The sequence below is a fragment of the Calliphora vicina genome, chromosome 5, assembly GCF_958450345.1.
Source record: "Calliphora vicina chromosome 5, idCalVici1.1, whole genome shotgun sequence".
NCBI classification, from domain to species: Eukaryota; Metazoa; Arthropoda; class Insecta; order Diptera; family Calliphoridae; genus Calliphora; species Calliphora vicina.
Window position 1 is genome coordinate 92,420,199 of NC_088784.1, and position 22,700 is coordinate 92,442,898.

At 29.1% G+C, this 22,700-nt stretch overlaps 1 protein-coding gene across 2 annotated transcripts in view; it reads left to right on the forward strand.

Annotated features, from left to right (window-relative positions):
- Hs3st-A (Heparan sulfate 3-O sulfotransferase-A) overlaps nucleotides 1–22,700 on the forward strand; it is a 69,090-nt gene that overhangs the window by 3,680 nt on the left and 42,710 nt on the right. The window contains exon 1 of one of the 2 annotated variants that reach the window (XM_065512195.1): nucleotides 12,864–13,336. The exons of the other annotated variant lie outside the window; for it this stretch is intronic. Within the exon in view, the coding sequence (XP_065368267.1) occupies nucleotides 13,134–13,336 (203 nt within the window). The 5' untranslated portion in view covers nucleotides 12,864–13,133. Of the gene's footprint in view, nucleotides 1–12,863; nucleotides 13,337–22,700 lie in introns of those variants that run through there. 2 annotated transcript variants of the gene reach the window in all.

Here is a 22,700-nt window from a genome sequence, read left to right on the forward strand (position 1 = left end):
AAAATAGTGCTTATTTTATATTATAAAAACGCCATTTATTTTTCAATTTTGAATTTTAAACAAACGAAGTAAAAACCTGTAACACAACAGCGAAAAATAAGTAAGACAAAATTTGTTTTTGATAAAGTCAAAATATGCTATTAAACAGTAAAATATGCTTAAAAAACGCAAAAATATGACATAAATATGCTATTAAAACAAATATATGCAAAAATATGCATTTATGGATAAAATATGCATAAATATGCACTCACAAATCGATGCCAAAATTCTTAAATAGTTCTGAAACGTGTAAATATCTTATCCATGTGCTCATTAGACTGACCAGAAAAAACATGCATTTGCATATTTTGGTTTCCCTGCTTATTACCAATATCTAGTAAAACTCTTTTTATACCTTTCGCCATGAGTGGTAATGGTATACATATATAAGTTTGTCATTCCGTTTGTAATTTCTTCATTTTTCATTTGCGACCCCACAAAGTAAATATATTCTGGATCGTTATAGATAGAGAAGTCGATATAGCCATGTCCGTCTGTATGTTGAAATTAACTTTCCGTAGCCCCCAAATAACTTACATACATGATTCATACATTAATATATATTAATATATACTATTTAAAATCGACAAAATCAGCCCACAAACGGCTGAGATACAAGGAAAAAATTGGAGCAACCTCGATTTTTTACCTATTTTTGATCTATATATGGATTACTAAGTCATTATTATAGACAATATGGATATCTAATGATAGATATTTCAAAGTCCATTGCAACGATGTATATAATTTGGACCTACAATGGGTATAGTAAGTTGGACCTACAATGGGTCAAAATATTTTTAACCCGAATTTATTTTTTTTTTGTCATAAATTATTTTTCCGAAAAATTTTTTTTTTTAAAAATTAAAAAAAAATTTTAAAAAAAAATTTGGAAAAAACTTTTTTAAAAAAATTAAAAACCAATTTTGAAAAAAAAAATTTAAAACATTTAAAAAAAAAAGATTTTTCAAAACATTTTTAAGAAAAAAATTTAAAAAAAATAGATTTTTAAGTATAATTTCGTAAAGGGTATATAAGATTCGGCATAGCCGAATATAGCTCTCTTACTTGTTCGACTTCACTTTGAGCTGTCCATAAGTAAACTCCATTCATTAGCTTTGTAGCTTAAGAGTCCTATTTTTGTTAAAAAGCCACCAATGCCACGGTGGTAAATTCCGGCCATAAATGGTAAATTTTTCTTAACACTGCAGAATATACAATATCATTATTATTTTGGCTATAAAGTAACTATATGGTTATTTATAGTTCTGTAAAGTCAAAGGTTTTTTCTTGCCATTTTAATATTAGAAAAATGTGATTTTTTACTTTTGAATTGAAGTAGCCTGTGCTTTTTTCTTTACATTTTTTTTGCAAATTAGCATATGTTTTTATAAAACAGTTAGCAGTTAACCATTCCACGTAGTTATTAAGGAGTTTTTGCGTGTTCTTTTTATATAAAAGTGAAATGATTTGGAAGTATTTTTAAATTTATAAAAACTAAATTTAAAAAAAGTTTGAATGGCCAGAACAAATTAAAAGGGTATATTAGAGGTTAAGTGTAAATTACATCTAATATTGTAAAGTATCAAGAGTTAGTACTATAAATTTTAGCTGCAATTATCTGCCATTATAATAACCAGAACGATTTCAGTGACTTCATATTTTACAAATTTTTTGGTATTTTTTTGGTCACTTTCAAAAATTATGTAAGTTTGAGAGTCACTTACATCTATGCTGAATTGGGCAAACCATTTATTTGTATATTGAAATTTTTTCAATGGATCATTTATGTTATTTATAATTATAAACCTAATTGAAGCCATTTACAAAAATTGCATAATTTTTCGATATTTTATAACGACAATGTTTATTTGGCCAACTCCTGTATGCAATTTCTAATATTTTTTGCGATGGATCAAGTGTGTTTTTCTTAAATGTACACCAAATTTCTGGCATTTACATGAATAACCTAACTTTTTCGATAATTTCAAAACGTCCATGATTGTTTGGCCAAACCCTGTATATGTATTCTGAAATTGGTACCACAATTTTTTTCAATCACTTATGCTATTCTTAATTTTTGGACTAAATTTCAGGCATTTACATAAATAGCCTAATTTGTTCGATGCTTTTAAAACATCCATGATTGTTTGGCCAAACCCTGTATATGTAATCCGAAATTTGAATGACCAATTTTTTTTCGATCACATATTTTTTTCTTTATTTTTGGACTAAATTTCAGCCACTTAAATGCCATTTTATTTGATACTTTTAGAACGTCCATGCTTTTTTGACCAAAACCTGTATTTGAACATCGAAATATTTATCGATCCATCGGTTATGTTATTCTTAATACAAATACCAAATTTCAAAAATTTGAAATAAAGAAGTTATGGATTTTTGGCCGGAATTGACCACCGTGCAATGTCATTATAAAAAACTACATAATTTTCTGAGCTAAAAATTGGAAAAATTTTACGCAACTATGATAAATTGAGACTTTCTTATCTTGAGATTTTTTTTTCTTCGAGTCTAGATTCCAGCAGCTCAGTTCACCCTTTTGAAAAGTCACTTATCTCTTATCAAGACACTTAAAGCATCTTGTGAAAAAAGTTTTTGGTGAAATAATTCGGTATTGAATTCGGTTTTTAAAAAAATGGATAGTTGGTAAATATCGATTTACCTTTCTTCTACTAATAAACAGATCTATCAACAGAATCAAAAAGAATAACGATCCGTTACCCTGTTTTCGAGATATTGTATCTGAAAACTGACTTAATTACCTAGAAATGGTATATTTTTTTGAACACGGAAAATAAGTCAACCATCTTCTAAATCAAAAATCTGATTGTAAGAAGAGCATATTTAAAATCGCTGGAGACTTTCCTGTAAAATAGTTTTATTCAATATTTTTAGGGGCACATGATTTTTGCAACCTCACCGACATTATGCGGCGCTGGTCAGACCATCACTGTTAGTTTCAACTTATGACGTTCTCTGTGTTCAACTATTATAATCCATTTGTTTCCGTTAATGTTTTCCAAACTTAACTTTTAACAATTCTAACATGGGGAAGTTAAAATTAAAATTCCTAAAACCAAATACCTTTTTAATTGCCAGACCCTCCTTCCATCCCGCCATTTCTCTATCAACCACCTTCTGTACCCTTAACACACCAACCACAATCGCCTTGAAGTGTTCGAATTACCAAAACTCTTTGCAAAATGAATTAACAGCCAGAAATAAATAATTCGTTCCACCTTCTTTCTGGCTTTCATATTTATTTACTAAAAAAAAAACAAATTAAAAAAATAAATACAATTGCGTGCTAAACAACAAAAGAGCTTTTGTTCTATGGTGTGTTAATGAAATACTGCAGTAAATTATTTCTTTTTAACCATTTTAAATACCGGGTGGAAAAAAACGAAAAAAAAATATTATTATCAAACTATTAAAAGCAAATTTACACACAGGCTTAAATATTTATATTTATTCATATTCATACAAACATTCAAACAAAATATTCTACCTGTACATAAGTATTATTGCAAATTTAACTGTTTATGTTAATTTTATGACAGGTTCACTCTTTGTTGCTGTTTTCGCTTTATTTATACATTTCGTTTGGTAACAAACAAAAAAAAAATTAAATATATACTCAGACATTTTATGCAACATATCGTTAGCTTAGTGTGCAAATGTGCTAAGTCGCTCTGCATACATACAGGAGAATCAAAAGAGGTTCTAAAATCCTGTTTCAAATATTTTTGAAATCTGTTAATGTTGTTTCATGACGTACTAGCTTAAGCTGGTGACTGTTGCCGTATTTTTTCAAAAATCTTGATATTGTTACGTTTTTACCTTTTAAAAACAGTGGTTTATTTCCTTTATTTTGAGATTTATCGTTTTGAATCTGTTATACCGTACATCACCATTGTGGGGAGGGTATAATGCGTTTGTGCAGATTTTTTTAACGCCCAAAAATATTGGTTTAACACCCACCTTAAAGTATACCGATCGACTTAGAATCACTTTCTGAGTAGATTAAACGATGTCCGTCCAACTGGCTGGTTGGCTGTAAACCTTGTGCGCAAAGTACAGCAATTTTAAAGATATTTCGATCATAAATGTTTAACAAATTTCGCTCCAAATAAGTTCTATATATACGAAATTCATGTCACCAAATTGTGTTACGATCGGTCCATAACACAAGGCAACAAAATCGAAAAAATGTTGGAGGCTTTTTAAACCACTACTCAATTTTGATGTATTGCGGTTCCAATAGTACAAAAATGGTAAATATTTTTAATTCTATGGATAGATTTTTTTCAAATTTTTTTTTTCTAAAATTGTGAATTTTTTCAAATGTTTCTCCACATAATTTATGATAACTCAAACACTGTTAATCTGATATTATTGAAGTTACTTAGTTACTTGAAGAAACTTAAAAAAGTTCAAATTTACATAACCTTTAATCCATTTGTTAAAATTTTTGTTACAATAACAAAACGCATGTAAAATTTACACTTAAAATACACGCTTGTATACAAGTACAATTAATTCACTTAATTGTGAATAAATTCGAAAATAATCCATTGATTTTTATGATCGATATCTCATTTTGTTTCTATTACATGAGGTTTTGCGATATAGTATAAAATCTAAAAAATGTCTGCCGTTTTCGATTTTTCATGATTTTTTTAAAACACAAAAATTGGATACTTTTACATAAAAAAATTATTATTTGCTTCAATTTGTTATTATAACTCCGAAACTACTGAGCCGATTAAAACGCAATATATACATAAAACTTTGAACATAGCATGGGGAAAATGTTTTTAGCATTCATTCAATTAATCGAAAGAAGAACATTAACTGCTCAATTGTATGTATATCAAACAAAAAAGTTAAATTTTGTGAAAATTACCGAATTCACTTCATTGTAAATAAATTCGAAAAGAATCAATTGATTTTTATCTTCGATATCTCATTTGGTTCTTATTATACGCGGCTTTGCGACAAAGTAATAAACCTGAATAAGTTCTGCTCTTTTCGATTTTTCATGATTTTTTTACAACTCAAAAATTTGCTATTTTCTCGTAAAAAATATATTTATAACCTACACCACCATAGTGGGGAGGGTATAATGCGTTTGTGCAGATGTTTGTAACGTCCAAAATATTAGTCTAACACCCACCTTAAAGTATACCGATCGGCTTAGAATCACTCTCTGAGTCGATTAAACGATGTCCGTCCGTCCGTCTGGCTGGTTGGCTGTCCATGTAAACCTTGTGCGCAGAGTACAGGTCGCAATTTTGAAGATATTTCGATCAAATTTGGTACATATAATTATTTCGGCCCAAGGACAAAGCCTATTGAAACTGGCTGAAATCGGTCCATAATTTCACCTAGCCCCCATACAAATGTCCTTCCGAAATTGGACTTTATCGGTCATAAATGTTTATTTTATATATGTATCTCCACAAATTCCGCTCCGAATAAGTTTTATATATACAAAATTCATGTCACCAAATTTTGTTACGATCGGTCCATAATTAGTCATAACTCCCATATAGATCCGCTTCCGAAAATCACTTTAACGTGCATAAATCGTTTAAAAATGTTGGTATACACACAAAATTCAACATAGTCAACTTTAATATAGACATAAATCACACTACCTAATTTCATGGTGATCGGTCTATAATTGGTCATAGCCCCCCATATAAGGCCCACTTCCGAAAATCACTCAAAAATATAAATTATTGAAATTTTAAAAGAAAATGTTTTTGCTCTTTTACTTAGTCTAGGGTATTATATGGTCGGGCTTGACCGAAAAAAAATCCACAATTTTAGAAAAAAAACTTTTTAAACAAAATCTTTCCATAGAATTGAAAAATTTTACCATTTCTTTACTTAGGTAACTGATTAGTCACTATCACTAACGTACATAAATCTTTAAAAATGTTGGTATACGCACAAAATTAACCTAAATAACTTTCATATGGACATAAATCACGCGACCTAATTTTGTGGTGATCGGTCCACAATTGGTCATACCTCACATATAAGGCCCACTTCCGAAAATCACTCACGAATATAAATTATTGATATTTTTAAAGAAAAATGTTTAAGCTCATTTACTTGGTGTAGGGTATTATATGGTCGGGCTTGACCTACCATACTTTCTTACTTGTTTTTTTTCAAAGTCTCTATTGTAATTAAAGTTGCTCTCAAAAAGGCAATGGAGCAACATTTTTAATATCAATAGTCTATATGATAATGAATATTCCCATAAAAAATAAAAAATGGATCTAGGACGTTTGGAATTTTGGTATGCAAATGGATATAGTACTTTTTCATGTAAGTGAGAAAACGACATAATTGTAAACTGTAATTATTCTAACTATTTTTACTGAATTCTCAATTTTCATAAAATGTGGACTTAGCACATTTGCTTACTAAGCTAACGATATAGCAAAAGAGAGTTCATATTCCTACACATGGTATTATTTAGTTGGATTTATTTATATTACCAACATAAGTATAAAATAAATTTCAGTTTTAATAATATTTAAAACATTCAACAAGGTAAACTAATTTTACCACACAACATGCTACACACATTCAAACATATAAAGGAACATACAATAGGGGAGCAACGTTTTCAGGTATTTAGAAATAACTCTGCACCATCATTTTCAATGGTAAAAAAGTGGTTTACTGAATTTCGTTGTGGCCGTAGTACAAGCACGGAAAATTCCGAACGTTCTGAGTTCTCTACATCCAAAAGAATTTGAAAGAAATCACGACATTTTGTTGGGCGCTAGGAGATTGAAAGTGCGAGAGATTGTGGAAGCCATAAGCATCTCAAATGGCTCAAGGGTTTTAATATTGAATGATCGCTTGTTTATGAGAAAACTCACAATCAGATGCACAAAATTTTCCATGGCAAAAATCCATGAATTAGGTTATGAAATGCACCGTCTTCATCCCTGTTTATGTATAGTCACAAATAGTCACTATAGTGACTATGTGTTGTTTCCAAACCCGAAGAGATTTGACTCAACGATGAAATCTTCTCACAAAAATACCTAAAAACAAGTAAGGAAGTATGGTCGGTCAAGCCCGACCATATAATACCCTACACTAAGCAAAAGAGCAAAAACATTTATCTATTTTTGAGTGATTTTCGGAAGTGGGCCTTATATGGGGGCTATGACCAATTATGTACCGATCACCATGAAATTAGACAGTGTGATTTATGTCTATATTAAAGTTAACTATGTTGAATTTTGTGTGTATACTAACATTTTTAAGCGATTTATGCACGTTAAAGTGATTTTCGGAAGCGATTCTATATGGGAGCTATGACTAATTATGGACCGATCGTAACAAAATTTGGTGACATGAATTTTGTGTATATAAAACTTATTTGGAGCGGAATTTGTGGAGATACATATAACATATAACATATACACATAAATTAAACATTTATGACCGATAAAGTCCAATTTCGGGAGGACATTTATATGGGGGCTAGGTGAAATAATGGACCGATTTCAGCCAGTTTCAATAGGCTTAGTCCTTGAGCCAAAAAAATAATATGTACCAAATTTGATCGAAATATCTTCAAAATTGCGACCTGTACTCTGCGCACAAGGTTTACATGGACAGCCAGCCAGCCAGCCGACCAGACGGACTGACGGACATCGTTTAATCGACTCAGAAAGTGATTCTAAGTCGATCGGTATACTTTAAGGTTTTTGGCGTTACAAACATCTGCACAAACGCATTATACCCTCCCCACTATGGTGGTGTAGGGTATAAATACGTTGGACATACAGCATAGATCTCAAAAGAGACTGTTGAAAAATAAAATAATTTTTTGACAATTTTAGTATTTGATCCATCCTCATTTGAATTTTACTTTTTCTCCCAGCCAATATAATTTCAACATATTTTAACAGACATTAAGCACACACAAAGGATCAAAATGTAAAACCATGTTATTTATAAAATTTTTAATAAATTTGTAAATATGTTTGTTGGTTTGTTAGTAGAAGATAAATAAATGTACGCGTGTCTGGCTCAGTCTCTCTGAATTTGTATGAGATGCGATGGTATTTTTGGTTGGATGCTTTTGCCATAATTGTGAAACAAAATAAAACAGAAATACATAAAATTTCAATAAATTTCGTTTTTATAGCATTAATTTAAATTATATACAATACATATTTTGGGTTAAGGAAGGTTCCAAAGAATTAAGGAATTTTATTTTATTTCTTATATTTACATAAATAAAAAGGGGAGCATTTCTGGAAAAATTTGCATAATTTTATGTCTGAACCTGAATAATGTACGCATTTTAAGAATCATTTTAAATTTTGTTCAAATAAATATTAAAGAATCTAAATACTTAACAAGATTTCTTTAATTTGTAACGCATTGAGGGTTCCATCTGTTCCATAGTCATCTTTGATATATCATAATAAAGTCTCCTCGAAATAACCACCTCCATTTCCTCTTTGCAAGATTTTTCGACAGAAGCGGTTAAGAGATACTTGCAGGAATTGTATGTCGCTAGCAGTAGAGTTCCAGGATTCTCATGCATATCGCATTTGAGGAGAAAATGCACCACCATAATGGGTTTGTGCGTTTGTGCAGATGTTTATAACGCCCAAAAATATTAGTCTAACACCCACCTTAAAGTATACCGATCGACTTAGAACCACTTTCTGAGTCGATTAAACGATGTCCTTCCGTCCGTCCGTCTGGCTGGTCGGCTGGCTGTCCATGTAAACTTTGTGCATAGAGTACAGGTGGTAATTTTGAAGATATTTCGATCAAATTTTTCACATATTTTGTTTTCGCTCCAAGGACCAAGCCTGTTGAAACTGGCTAAAATCGGTCCATTATTTCACCTAGCTCCCATACAAATGTCCTTCCGAAATTGAACTTTATCGGTCATAAATGTTTAATTTATATATGTATCTCCACAAATTCCGCTCCAAATAAGTTTTATATATACAAAATTGATATCACCAAATTTTGTTACGATCGGTCCATAATTAGTCATAGACCCGCTTCCGAAAATCACTTTAATATGCATAAATCGCTTAAAAATGTTTGTATACACACAAAATTCAACATAGTTATCTTTAATATAGACATTAATCACACGACCTAATTTCATGGTGATCGGTCCATAATTGGTCATAGCTCCCATATAAGGCCCACTTCCGAAAATCACTCAAAAATATAAATTATTGAAATTTTAAAAGAAAAATGTTTTTGCTCTTTTACTTGACCGACCATACTTTCTTACTTGTTTTTTGTATGTATGTGTGGTGACTTCCATACTCTTTGTAATGCACCAAATAACTGTTTTGCTTTTTTTATTCGATATACAATATTATCTCTTGAGCCGCCTGTGCACAGTGATTTATTTTTTTTTTTTTAATAATTCGACTATTATTTACGAAATTTCACATAGCTAGATCTGATCTGAGGTATTTTCGAGTGGACTTACAGTTGTTCAGCTTCCTTGGTGTAATGGGGGTCAGTGTGTGAATCCTCAAAGTAAGTCACCTCGGCCTCACATTTATTAAAAATATCTCCAAAAATCCATTTATGATCCAAATGAGCTGAAATTTAAAATATAAATAGTCATTGAGAAGATCTAGATTATCTCTATTATTTTAAGTGATATTTAGGTATATTAATTTTTTTGCTCGATTTTTTTTTGGTTTTTTTGATATGGCGTGAGGGTCCGAATTTTATTTTAAAAAATCAGCTTTAATGGAGATATAATTCTTAATAATAAATAAAAACGACTTGCTAACATTTATCTCGTCCCTATAAAAAGTTACACGAATCCAAATTTGGAACAAAAAAAAGTCCCTATATTTTTTTTCTTTTCTGGACTATATTAAATGTATAAATGATCCCAAAAGAGAACTTAATGCTAAAGCTTGTAAAGTAAAATTTGGTCCTATCCAAACTTGGCCAATTTTTTAAAAAAAATTTTGAGTATAAAAATTCTATAAATTCAAAACACCGATCCCCAAAAAGGTTCCATATTTGTACAATACTATATTTTATTTAAAAACGCAAAAATTTTTTTTACTATCACAAGGTAAATAACGTCACAGTAGGTACTTTTCTAAAAAAACTCAGTTTCTGGAACATATTTTCCCGTTTTAAGAATTTCGGTATTTGAAAATAAAAATTGTCAAAAATTGTAATTCCGTTGATTTAACGACACTTGGAGCTATATCAGTTCCCAATTTTGTTAGGATATATTTAACCGTTAAAATTTTACATAAGTTCAAATTTTATATTTTTCATCATGATAAATAACCATATAATAATTTCTTTAGTTTTTAAGGTAAATGACGAACTGTGGTTCCAAATCAAAATCTAGGTGGACAAAATTATTTGGCGATATTTTTATATAGAATTGGTATCTCTGATTCCAAAAAAAATCTTTAAAAGATCAATATAAACTTTTTTCAAGTTACAGTTGGGTCTAGATATATAAAAATCAATAATAAATAAATAAATATTTCTAAAAACTCCATTCCGTAAAAATTAAAAAAAAAGTATTTCGGCCGGAGCTGGCGGCTACAATTTTTTTACAAAGACATTCCCCAGAAGTTTCTTTAAAGGATGTATATAGTCATTGGACGGGCTTCGACGATCTTTTTTTTTGGCAAACTATATAACATTCTTAGAAAAAAAAATATCAGTATATTTGAGACCCAAGTTGATAGGACTATAATAGGAAAATGGAGAGGCCCATAAATACAAGATATACATTTAATAAAAGCCTATATCAATGTTTATCTATGTTTTGAAGTATGAATTTCTATATTGTAAAACCATTGAGATATATCTAATTTAGTAAAGCAGTAAAATATTAACGAAAATATGATTCAAAATTTGTTGAACTTCTGGCGCTTCTGTCGAGAAAAAGAAATATCCAATTGAAAAACCCATTTGTATTGGAGGAGAGCATATTGTTAGCTTCCGAAAAAACTTAGTTTTTCCAAATTCTGAAGATACCGATTTTCATAATTTTGTCCACCTAGATTTTGATTTGGAACCACAGTGTAGCGTTATAAATGTCGCGTTCTAAATCAAACTAAAATTTGTACAAAACAAAACATATGCAAATATTTCAACATAACATTAATATGAATCGATAGCAACATTATACTATTGGGTGTGCGACTTAAAAATGCGGAGTTTTTTCAAATATTTTGCTTTTATTTTTGTACAATGTCAATTCACTCAAAGTATTGGCAATTGCTAGCTATGACCTTTTCCCATCAATCTGACATCATATTGATACCGATCCCAAAGAACAGCTCCACTTTTGAGGCCAAGAACGAGTCAATTTCCACAATATAATTTTCCGACCCTATAAAGTATATATGTATATTCTGAAAATGGCTGAGATATGAGGAAAAAACCAGAACAACTTCGATTTTTTACCTATATCCGGATTACTAAGTCATTAATATAGACAATATGGATATCTAATGATAGATATTGCAAAGACCTTTGCAACAACGTATAGAAGACAATAGTAAGTTGGACCTACAATAGGTCAAAATCTGAAAAAAATTTTAACCCGAATTTTTTTTAACAAAAAAAATTTAAAAACACAAAATTTTTTTTTAAAATTTAAAAAAAATTCTAAATTTAAAAAAGAAAAATTTAATTTAAAAAAAAAAAAAATTTAAATAATTCGAAAAAAAAATTTTCCAAAAAATTAAAAAAACAACTTTAGAAAAAACAAGTAAGAAAGTATGGTCGGTCAAGCCCGACCATATAATACCCTACACCAAGTAAATGAGTAAAAATATTTTTCTTTTAAAATTTCAATAATTTATATTTTTGAGTGATTTTTGGAAGTGGGCCTTATATGGGAGCTATGACCAATTATGGACCGATCACCATAAAATTAGGTCGTGTGATTTATGTCTATATTAAAGTTAACTATGTTGAATTTTGTGTGTATACCAAAATTTTTAAGCGATTTATGCACGTTAAAGTGATTTTCGGAAGCGGGTCTTATATGGGAGCTATGACTAATTATGCACCGATCGTAATAAAATTTGGTGACATGAATTTCGTATGTATAAAAGTTATTTGGAGCGAAATTTGTGTAGATACATATATAAATAAACATTTATGACCGATAAAGTCCAATTTCGGGAGGACATTTGTATGGGGGCTATATGAAATAATGGACCGATTTCAGCCTGTTTCAATAGGGTTCGTCCTTGGGCCGAAAAAATTATATGTACCAAATTTTATCGAAATAAATTAAAAATTGCGACCTGTACTTTGCGCACAAGGTTTACATGGACAGCCAGCCAGCCAACCAGACGGACGGACGGACGGACGGACATCGTTTAATCGACTCAGAAAGTGATTCTAAGTCGATCGGTATACTTTAAGGTGGGTGCTAGACTAATATTTTTGGACGTTACAAACATCTGCACAAACGCATAATACCCTCCCCACTATGGTGGTGTAGGGTATAAAAATTAGCTTACCTCAAATTATTTAACATTTTTATATTGAAGTATAAGTTTGTAAAGGGTATATAATATTCGGCACAGCCGAATATAGCTCTCTTACTTGTTAAGCCTATGATTACAGCTGATATTTTTCATATGAAACCGGCAATAAAAACAAATGATTAAGATATTTTTCGTCTCGTTCTTGACCCTGGAAATACCTAAATAATAGCGTTATATTTAGGTATAAATTTTTAATATTAGTCTACTATTGACAGTGATTGCAATAAGACGTATTTTTTTAACAAGTGCAGTGGCAGTGCTTTATTTTTTTCAATACTACCTTATCAAAACAAAAAACGCATAGTTTTCAATACTAATTGTGCTTAGTGAAAACAATAACAAATAATAGAAATAATTTCAAAACAATGACACTGTTAATCCCTCAAAGAATTTAATTCATTTAATTTATTTGCTTTAAGTATTATCAATAATAATAAAAAACAATAACAAATTTCAAAACAAAATAAAAAAAGTAATGAAAACAAATCATGCATCATGAATACTAATTGTAATGATGACGATGCTAGTAGAGAAAAAGATTCTTTATACAACTGGCGAATACTATCAAAAGTAAACAAACGTACGGAAAGTAAATGCCCAATTGGAAATGAAGTAAAAAAGCGAAATGATGATGTCTTAGATGCCTCCAATGCAAATCGATGTTCAGGCTTAGACTTTGAGAGCAACAGCGTTAAAAGGCAAGAAAAAACTGTTTTCATTAAATCTCAGCTATTTCTGTTCCGTAAGTGATTCGCACATTGGTTTAGAAACTTTTAAGTTTAGACCAGGGCACAAAATTGTATGACAATCGCCCCTTAATAGGATATAGCTTCAATAAAAGCCCCACATTCGAAATAAAAATTATCGCTCATAAATATCGTATGATTGTGGTAACCATAATATGGTAAAGTTACGAGTCGCATGATTGTATTTATCATATATATGTTTGCAGTAAATAAGTATATTTTTGTTGACAAACGTTTTTTGTGATGAAGAATAATGATTCATTATGAACATGATGCAATAAATATATATTTGTTTACTACAATCGCATATATGATTGCGACAATCATGTGAATCTTAACTCCACCATATTATGGTTACCATAGTCATACAAATACTTACTGTGACTATAATATTGTTAAAAACCTTCATTCAGGAGATTCAGCATACTCTAATTTTTTATACCCTACACCACCATAGTGGGGAGGGTATTATGCGTTTGTGCAGATGTTTGTAACGCCCAAAAATATTAGTCAACCACCTACCCACCTTAAAGTATACCGATCGACTTATAATCAGCTTCTGAGTCGATTAAACGATGTCCGTCCGTCTGGTCGGCTGCTGGCTGGCTGTCCATGTAAACCTTGTGCGCAGAGTACAGGTCGCAATTTTGAAGATATTTCGATCAACTTTGGTACGTATTATTTTTTCGGCCCAAGGACCAAGCCTATTGAAAATGGATGAAATCAGTCCATTATTTCACCTAGCCCCCATACAAATGCCCTTCCGAAATTGGACTTTATCGGTCATAAATGTTTAATTTATAAAAGTATTCTCACAAATTGCGCTCCAAATAAGTTTTATATATACAAAATTCACGTCACCAAATTTTGTTACGATCGGTCCATAATTAGTCATAGATCACATATAGACCCGCTTTCGAAAATCACTTTAACGTGCATAAATCGCTTACAAATGTTGGTATAGTCACAAAATTCAACATAGTAAACTTTCATATAGACAAAAATCACACTATCTAATTTCATGGTGATCGGTCCATAATTGGTCATAGCCCCCATATAAGGCCCACTTACGAAAATCATTCAAAAATATAAATTATTGAAATTTTAAAACAAAAATGTTTTTGCTCTTTTAATTAGTGTAGGGTATTATATGGTCGGGCTTGACCGACCATACTCTCCTACTTGTTTAAACTTTTTATATAAATATATAATATACAAAATTAACAAAAATCGGTGTCAGTATTATATTTTTAGGTGCTATATAAGATTCAAAACAGTCGTTTATTACACTCCTACATGTTTAAATTTGTTATTGTTTTGTTATGCAGTATCCACTTAAATGTCTTAAAACATTAATCTGCAAATATGTTCTTCATCCTTTGTATCCTTAAAAATGTTTCTGATAGATTTCTTCTATTTTTGTCGTTTTTTTCTCACATCATCTGCTATGAAAAATGCGGGGTTATTGGTATTTATGAGATTTTCTTGGGTATTTTTTTAAAAATGCGTGGGATTTTTTCTATAAGAGTTTTTCTGCTCTTTTTGTGGGTTGCAATGTGAGTGGGTGTATTGAATTGGTATCCTGATATGCTGATTCATATAAGAAAAAGGAAATGTAAATTATTAAAATAGAAAATATAACGATTCATGGAACATTTAAAGGAATTAGCTAAATAAAGGAGAGCACTTAAAATCTAAAAAAAACACTACATACAGATTTCCTTGTAACAATTTGCTTGCGTTTTGTTTTAGGATAAATTGAAGTGTGTGAAAAAGTCGTTTTGATCAGTTAAATTTCATTCTAATTCATGTTTAACTCCTACCAAAACTTAATAAAAACAAACCCACGCATTTCGCTAACGCAATGGTGCTAAATCCTTGTTGTATAATAATTGAAAACAATAAATTTTTATTATTATTTATTTATTCAAAGATTGTTTTATTAAATATGCAAACAAAAAAAACACCCACATATAAAAATGTTTATTTTCTTGATATAAATAGCGTACTGTTTGCTTGATATTTTCTTTAAGGTGGTTTTCACACCAAAGCATTTTATGTTGAGTTTAACATGTGTCGCGTTCACTATCAAAATTGTATATTATTCAAAAATAAATATTTTTTTAATATATTAACATGATTATTAAGATGAGTGAAATAAAGGACGGAAAATGAAGGGAAGCTACAATGAGGTACTTGGGAAAAATTCAAAGAAATCCAAAAGGAATTGATATTTAAAGAAAAAAGTGTAAAATAGAAGTAAAATTATGCTAAAGAAAAGAGATGAAACGAAAATCAGTAATGAAAGTAAACAATTACTAACCAGTGCATGTCGAAAAATAATAAATAGGAACCTTTTTATGCTATAACTTAACTAATCTTTTTAACAAACGTGACATGAGAATATGTCACGTGCTAAATCATAATAAATATTATAAAGTAAATGAGTGCTAATATTTTAACGTGTTAACTATTAACAGAAAGCCACATTGAAAAAAAAACACTTACGATAGCGAACGTGACACATTTTTAAAATCAAAATAAAATGTCTAGTATGATTATTTTATGGAATAATTTCCTTTTCATTATACCCTTCGTGAGAAGGGTATATATAAGTTGTCATTCCGTTTGTAATTTCCACAATATAATTTTCCGACACTATAAAGTATATATATTCTGGATCCTTATAGATAGCGGAGTCGATTAAGCCATGTCCGCCTGTCTATCTGTCTGTTGAAATCAATTTTCTGAAGAACCCAGATATCTTCGGGATCAAAATCTTTAATAATTCTGTCAGACATGCTTTCGAGAAGTCTGCTATTTAAAATCAGCAAAATCGGTCCATAAATAACGGAGATATGAGCAAAAAACCGGGACAACCTCGATTTTTGACCTATTTTTTTTATCTATATCTGGATTACTAAGTCATTAATATAGACAATATGGATATCTAATGATAGATATTTCAAAGACCTTTATAAGACCATAGTAAGTTGGACCTACAATGGGTCAAAATCGGGAAAAATATTTTTTAACCCGAATTTTTTTTTCATCAAAATTTTTTTTTGTCATACATTTTTATTTAAAAAAATTAAAAACTAAAAAAAAAATTTTGAAAAAACTTTTTTTAAAAAAATTAAAAAATTCAAAAAAAAAAAAATTGAATTTTTTTTACTTAAAAATATTTAAAAAAATTAATTTTAAAGTATAATTTGGTGAAGGGTATATAAGATTCGGCACAGCCGAATATAGCTCTCTTACTCGTTTTGATTTGTATTAAAATGTTTAACCATTTTATTAGAACGATGAAGGAATACTGATAACAAGTGACGATTTAGGTACATGAACGCGACATTAGTACATGAAAAGATTCAAATAAAATATTTACCATACTTTTTTTTAATATTTGTTGAAACTTTTTGTATTAATTTGTTGTTAAGAGAAAGATTTCATAAAGTCTGTGCAAGTCATGATATAAATGTGAAAAAATAAATGCTGTCATTAAAAATAGATTTGGTTTAAAAAAATCGCATTAAAAAATTATAATTCAATTTGAAAATTGTTGCAGTTTTGTAGATATAGTCGGAAACAAGTTATATTTTTTATCACGTTCTTAATTCCATATTAATTGCTAATAAATATATCGGAAACTTAAAAGCTATAAAAATATGAAAACAGGAAACATTACTTCTTAATTACTTTATATATATCACTTCAAAGGAATACATGAGTCGCGTTCTTGATCTTGAAAATGCCCATACATTTAACACTTTAGCTTAAAAATGTATAATTATTTATACTTATAGAAAACTGGTAATCATGCCTATTTAATTTGTTTAAAAACTTATCATTTTGACCTTTACATATCTCGATGCCAGATACTAATATTTTCACTTTCAAGTCCTCCTAATAACTACAATTTTATTGATTTTTCCCTATAACAAACACATTTTATAAGTACATTATAATAGCCTTTAAAGGTCATCTCAGCGACCATTAATTTACAGCGATTTTTCATTGTCATATTTGAATACTAAATGTTGTAATAAAAAAAATAAATTCTAACGAGTTGCAAAATAAAAACATTCACACCCATTGAAAAAAAAATAAAACACACTTGAAATGAAAAACACTTCTAGTGTGCAATTATTTGCATACAATTTACACTCCAATAAAAATTGTCCTCTACAAATGCTAGGCACATGGAAAGTGAGGAAAAAACTTTACATAATAATATTTATTTACATATTTAGTTTAGAAATAGAGGTAGTTTATTATAATGGTTTCATAACTCAAGCAATTAAATCGTATGCACTTGTATTCGAGCCCTAAGGGGAAGGAGAATTGCTTAGAATTAAATAGTTATTTGACTGGTAAATTATATAAGGAACTTGCAAAACACTTTGGTATAGATCACCGAACAAACAAAAAAGGACTGGTTCTGTTGTCACTATTAGTGGTAAGAGACCAACAAATTAAAGGGTCTCTAAAAATACTTTGTTTTATTATATTTCAATAGGAACTCAATCAAATTTAATTAATGTAAAGAAATTTTACATTTATTTATAACCTATTTCGAAATATTGCAATCAAAATCGCACAATCGCAACTTTTATCATTTGGATAGTTCTACTGCACGTTTTGTCTTGGTAAAAGTTCTTAAAGAAAGACATTATGCATTAGCTTTTGCATTAATGAAATATCTTCAAATAATCCTTATTACAAACGTTTTTTTTTTTTTTTCATCATTTATTTATTGTATCTTCATTATTTAATGAACTAACAATAAGTGGTTCAAATCTTATATCTAATATTATTATTTAATTAGTCCAGCCAGTGCCGGACGAAAAAATTTTGTGTTCATGGTTGTAATAAACGTGACTGGAAAATGTGTCACGTGCTGAACCATTCTAAAGGTTCCAAAGAAAACGACTGCTAATAACAGTTTGAAAAAATATACATTTATGAGAGCGAACGAGATAGCTCTTTAGATTATTTCTGACAGTACGAAGACTGTAAGTTTTTGGTTTACATTATAGCAAGTTTTGAAGTGCCGCGGCATGCCTGGCGACATTGTAAAACAACTAAAAAAAACTTGTCACGTGCGACATCTAAGTATGAAATTTACAAATTTTTTTTCTTATATAAATAAGTACAAATATTTTTTAACCCGAATTTCTTTTCACCAAAAAAAATTATTTGCCATACATTTCAATACAAATAAATAAAAAAAAAAATTTAAATAATTATTTTTAAAAAATTTTGAAAACAATTTAAAAAAAAGTTTTAATTTTTTTTTTTTAGTCTTTGTCTAGTCTTGGTCTAGTCTTGGTCTAGTCTTGGTCTAGTCTTGGTCTAGTCTTGGTCTAGTCTTGGTCTAGTCTTGGTCTAGTCTTGGTCTAGTCTTGGTCTAGTCTTGGTCTAGTCTTGGTCTAGTCTTGGTCTAGTCTTGGTCTAGTCTTGGTCTAGTCTTGGTCTAGTCTTGGTCTAGTCTTGGTCTAGTCTTGGTCTAGTCTTGGTCTAGTCTTGGTCTAGTCTTGGTCTAGTCTTGGTCTAGTCTTGGTCTAGTCTTGGTCTAGTCTTGGTCTAGTCTTGGTCTAGTCTTGGTCTACTCTTGGTCTAGTCTTGGTCTACTCTTGGTCTAGTCTTGGTCTAGTCTTGGTCCAGTCTTGGTCTAGTCTTGGTCTAGTCTTGGTCTTGATTTTTTACCCAGAAATTGAAACCACTGAACCATGTGAGATGGTTCCCATAACATTTATCATGCGTAGCCTTTTTTTGAGTGATGGGTTTTCTCCGCAAAAGAGAATACTTAATGAGCATACGAAATTCACTTTTATGCAATTTCTCCAAAAGTCACGAGGTAGTCCGCTATCAATGGCTGTCATACACAAACTAAATGACGCAGATATTTGGAAATTTTGAACACATATTAACTTGAAATAAAAAACACTGTTCAAAGCAATTTCTAATTCATTTTAATTTTACTATAAATATTGTAAAATTTAGTAATATATGTTAGACTTTACATATACTCTACATAATTTTTTTATAATTGAAAGAAATTTTTTCCAGTGTATCTAAGTGCTCTAATTTAACATCATTTACACCGAGTGTTAATAAAAAAGCTGCTCAATTTAATTAATTACAAAATAAGGTAAATTTAAGTGCATAAATTAATTAATTTTGCATACACAATTGGTATTTGCATTATATGACTATTTCTAAGTACTACATACGTTATGCAATTGTCATCAAAAATTGTGTAATACAAGATTTTTTGTAGTTCAATTTAGCTCTGGAAACTATCAGTTTTACAAGGGATACAATTAAAAATATACTTTATAGATTTATAAAGTAATTGTTATAGTGACCTGCCAACTCAAAGCCTTGTTAGTATTTAAAAAACATTTTCATATATTAAAAACAACAATAAAAAACTGGCTTTTTACTAAAACTACTGCTAATTTTTACTTGTAATTACCAACAGTAAACATTTTAAATACAAACAATGCACCACAAGTCCACACAAACGTCAACAAAATTATTATAAACAAAAAACTAGGAATATATATGAGGAAATTCAAAAATTTTGCACAATTCTATTAATTTTTTTTTAATATCAAGTAAAGTTTTTGTTTTTAATAACGTATATGTCGTTTTGAAGGGTACATATCTGTGATATATTCTCACTTAGTTACTGAACAGTATAGAGTCAAAAACAAAGTTTTCTTGGCATCGAAAATGTTTAATTTTGTGACAACAAGCATTGCGTCGCGATGAGTAGTATGTGGGAAGTTTTGCTTTATTTCTAATTTGAAACTAAAAACGAAAAACTATAATTTTGTGAAAATGAACGACTTCACTTAATTGTGAATAAGTTCGTAAATAATCCATAAATTTGTATGACCAATATCTGATTTTATTCCTATTACATATAGCTTTACAATAAAGCAATAAATCTGAACAATTTCTGCCGTTTTCGGTTTTTCATGATTTTTTTTTAAATAAAAAAAATTTGTTATTTTCACGTAAAAAATATATTTTTTGCTTTAATTTATTATTTTAACTCCGAAAGTACTGAGCCGATTGAAACGCAATATATATGTGAAAATTTGCACATATCATGAAGGAAATGGTTTCAAAATTCAATCAATAGAAAGAAGAACATTAACTAATCAATTTTATGTATATAAAACAAAAAACTAAAATTTTGTGAAAATGTTAGAATTCATTTAATTGTGTATAAATTTGAAAATAATCTAAAGATTTTTGTGATCGATACCTCATTTTGTTCCATTACATGTGAGTTTGCGATAAAGTAATAAATCTGAACAATTTCAGTCATTTTTATATTTTTTAAAACAAAAAAAAATTTGATATTTTCACGCAAAAAACATATTTTATGCCTCAATTTCTTATTATAACTCCCAAACTACTGAGCCGATCGAAACGCAATATAAATATGAAAATTCATACATAGCATGGGAAAAAAGGTTTACAAATTCAATCAAGCAAAAGAAGAACATTAACTACTCAATTTTATGTATATCAAACAAAAAACTAAAATTTTGTGAAAATGAGCGAATTCATTTAATGTTGAATAAGTTCTAAGACAATCCATAAATTTTTATGAGCAATATCTCATTTTATTTCTATTACATATAGCTTTACGATAAAGCAATAAATCTGAAAAATTTCTGCCGTTTTCTGTTTTTCATTATTTTTTTAAAACAAAAAAATTATCTATTTCTATGTAACAAATATATTTTTTTCTTCAATATGTACATAGCATGGGAAAAATGTTTTAAAAATTCAATCAAGCAAAAGAAGAACATTAACTACTCAATTTTATGTATATCAAACAAAAAACTAAAATTTTGTGAAAATGAGCAAATCCACTTAATGGTGAATAAGTTCGAAGACAATCCATAAATTTTTATGACCAATATCTGATTTTATTCCTATTACATATAGCTTTACAATAAAGCAATAAATCTGAAAAATTTCTGCCGTTTTCGGTTTTTCATGATTTTTTAAAACAAAAAAATTATCTATTTCCATGTAACAAATATATTTTTTTCTTCAATATGTTATTATAACTCCGAAACTACTGAGCCGATTAAAACGCAATATATATGCGAAAATTTGTACATGGTATGGGGAAAATGTTTTCAAAATTCAATCAACAGGAAGAAGAACATTAACTACTAAATTTTATGTACATATATCAAGCAAAAAACTAAAATTTTGCGAAAATTACCGAATTCACTTAATTTTCAATAAGTTCGAAAATAATCTATAGATTTTTATGACCGCTATCTCAATTTATTTCTATTATATGTGGCTTTGCGACGAGGTAATAAATCTGTAAAAATTTTTCCGTTTTCGATTTTTCATGACTTTTTTGAAACCAAAAATTTAGCTATTTTCACGTAAAAAATATATTTTTTGCTTCAACTTGTTATTATAATTCCGAAACTACTGAGCCGATTGAAAGGAAATGTATAAACGGCTTAAAGATTATATAAATTTACATTTTTTTTAGTTTATTTTAATAATATCGCACAAACCCGTTTTGAGTTATCAGCAATTATGTGGAGAAACAAAATTTAAAAAAAAAATTACATGTGTCTTTGATATAAAGTAATAAATATGAACATTTTTTGCAATTTTCGATTTTTCATGATTTTTTTAAAACAAAAAAAAAACAAGTAAGACAGTATAGTCGGTCAAGCCCGACCATATAATACCCTACACTAAGTAAAAGAGCAAAAACATTTTTCTTTTAAATTTTCAATAATTTATATTTTTGATTGATTTTCGGAAGTGGCCCTTATATGGGGACCGATCATACTTTCTTACTTGTTTTTACTTCAATTTGTTATTATAACTCCTGAGAAATGATACATCGAACCTATATAGTAGTTAGTCAAGCCTTTTTTTTGCTATTGACCTGTGCTATTGAAATACACTGAAAAGAAAATACTTAATTTCATTTTTTAAACATTTCAGATAATATAATATAAAGAATGCTTTGTATTTAATGTAAAATTTTCAATTTCACAAAAAAATCTACACTTTCATAAATACATCATAAATTTTCACAAAAAATCGAAAAATGGAAAAATCAAAATTTATCACAAAATTCATCGATATTTTTAAAAATCGTAAATTATTAAAATGTTTTTTTATTTACCCAAAGGCAATACAAGCCATCTGAATTCAATTTAAACGATTCTCCAACATTTTTGATTTTCCTCGTATACATAAAGAGAAAATTGCCATTTAAAATAACTTGCTGACAGGCAAGAAACTA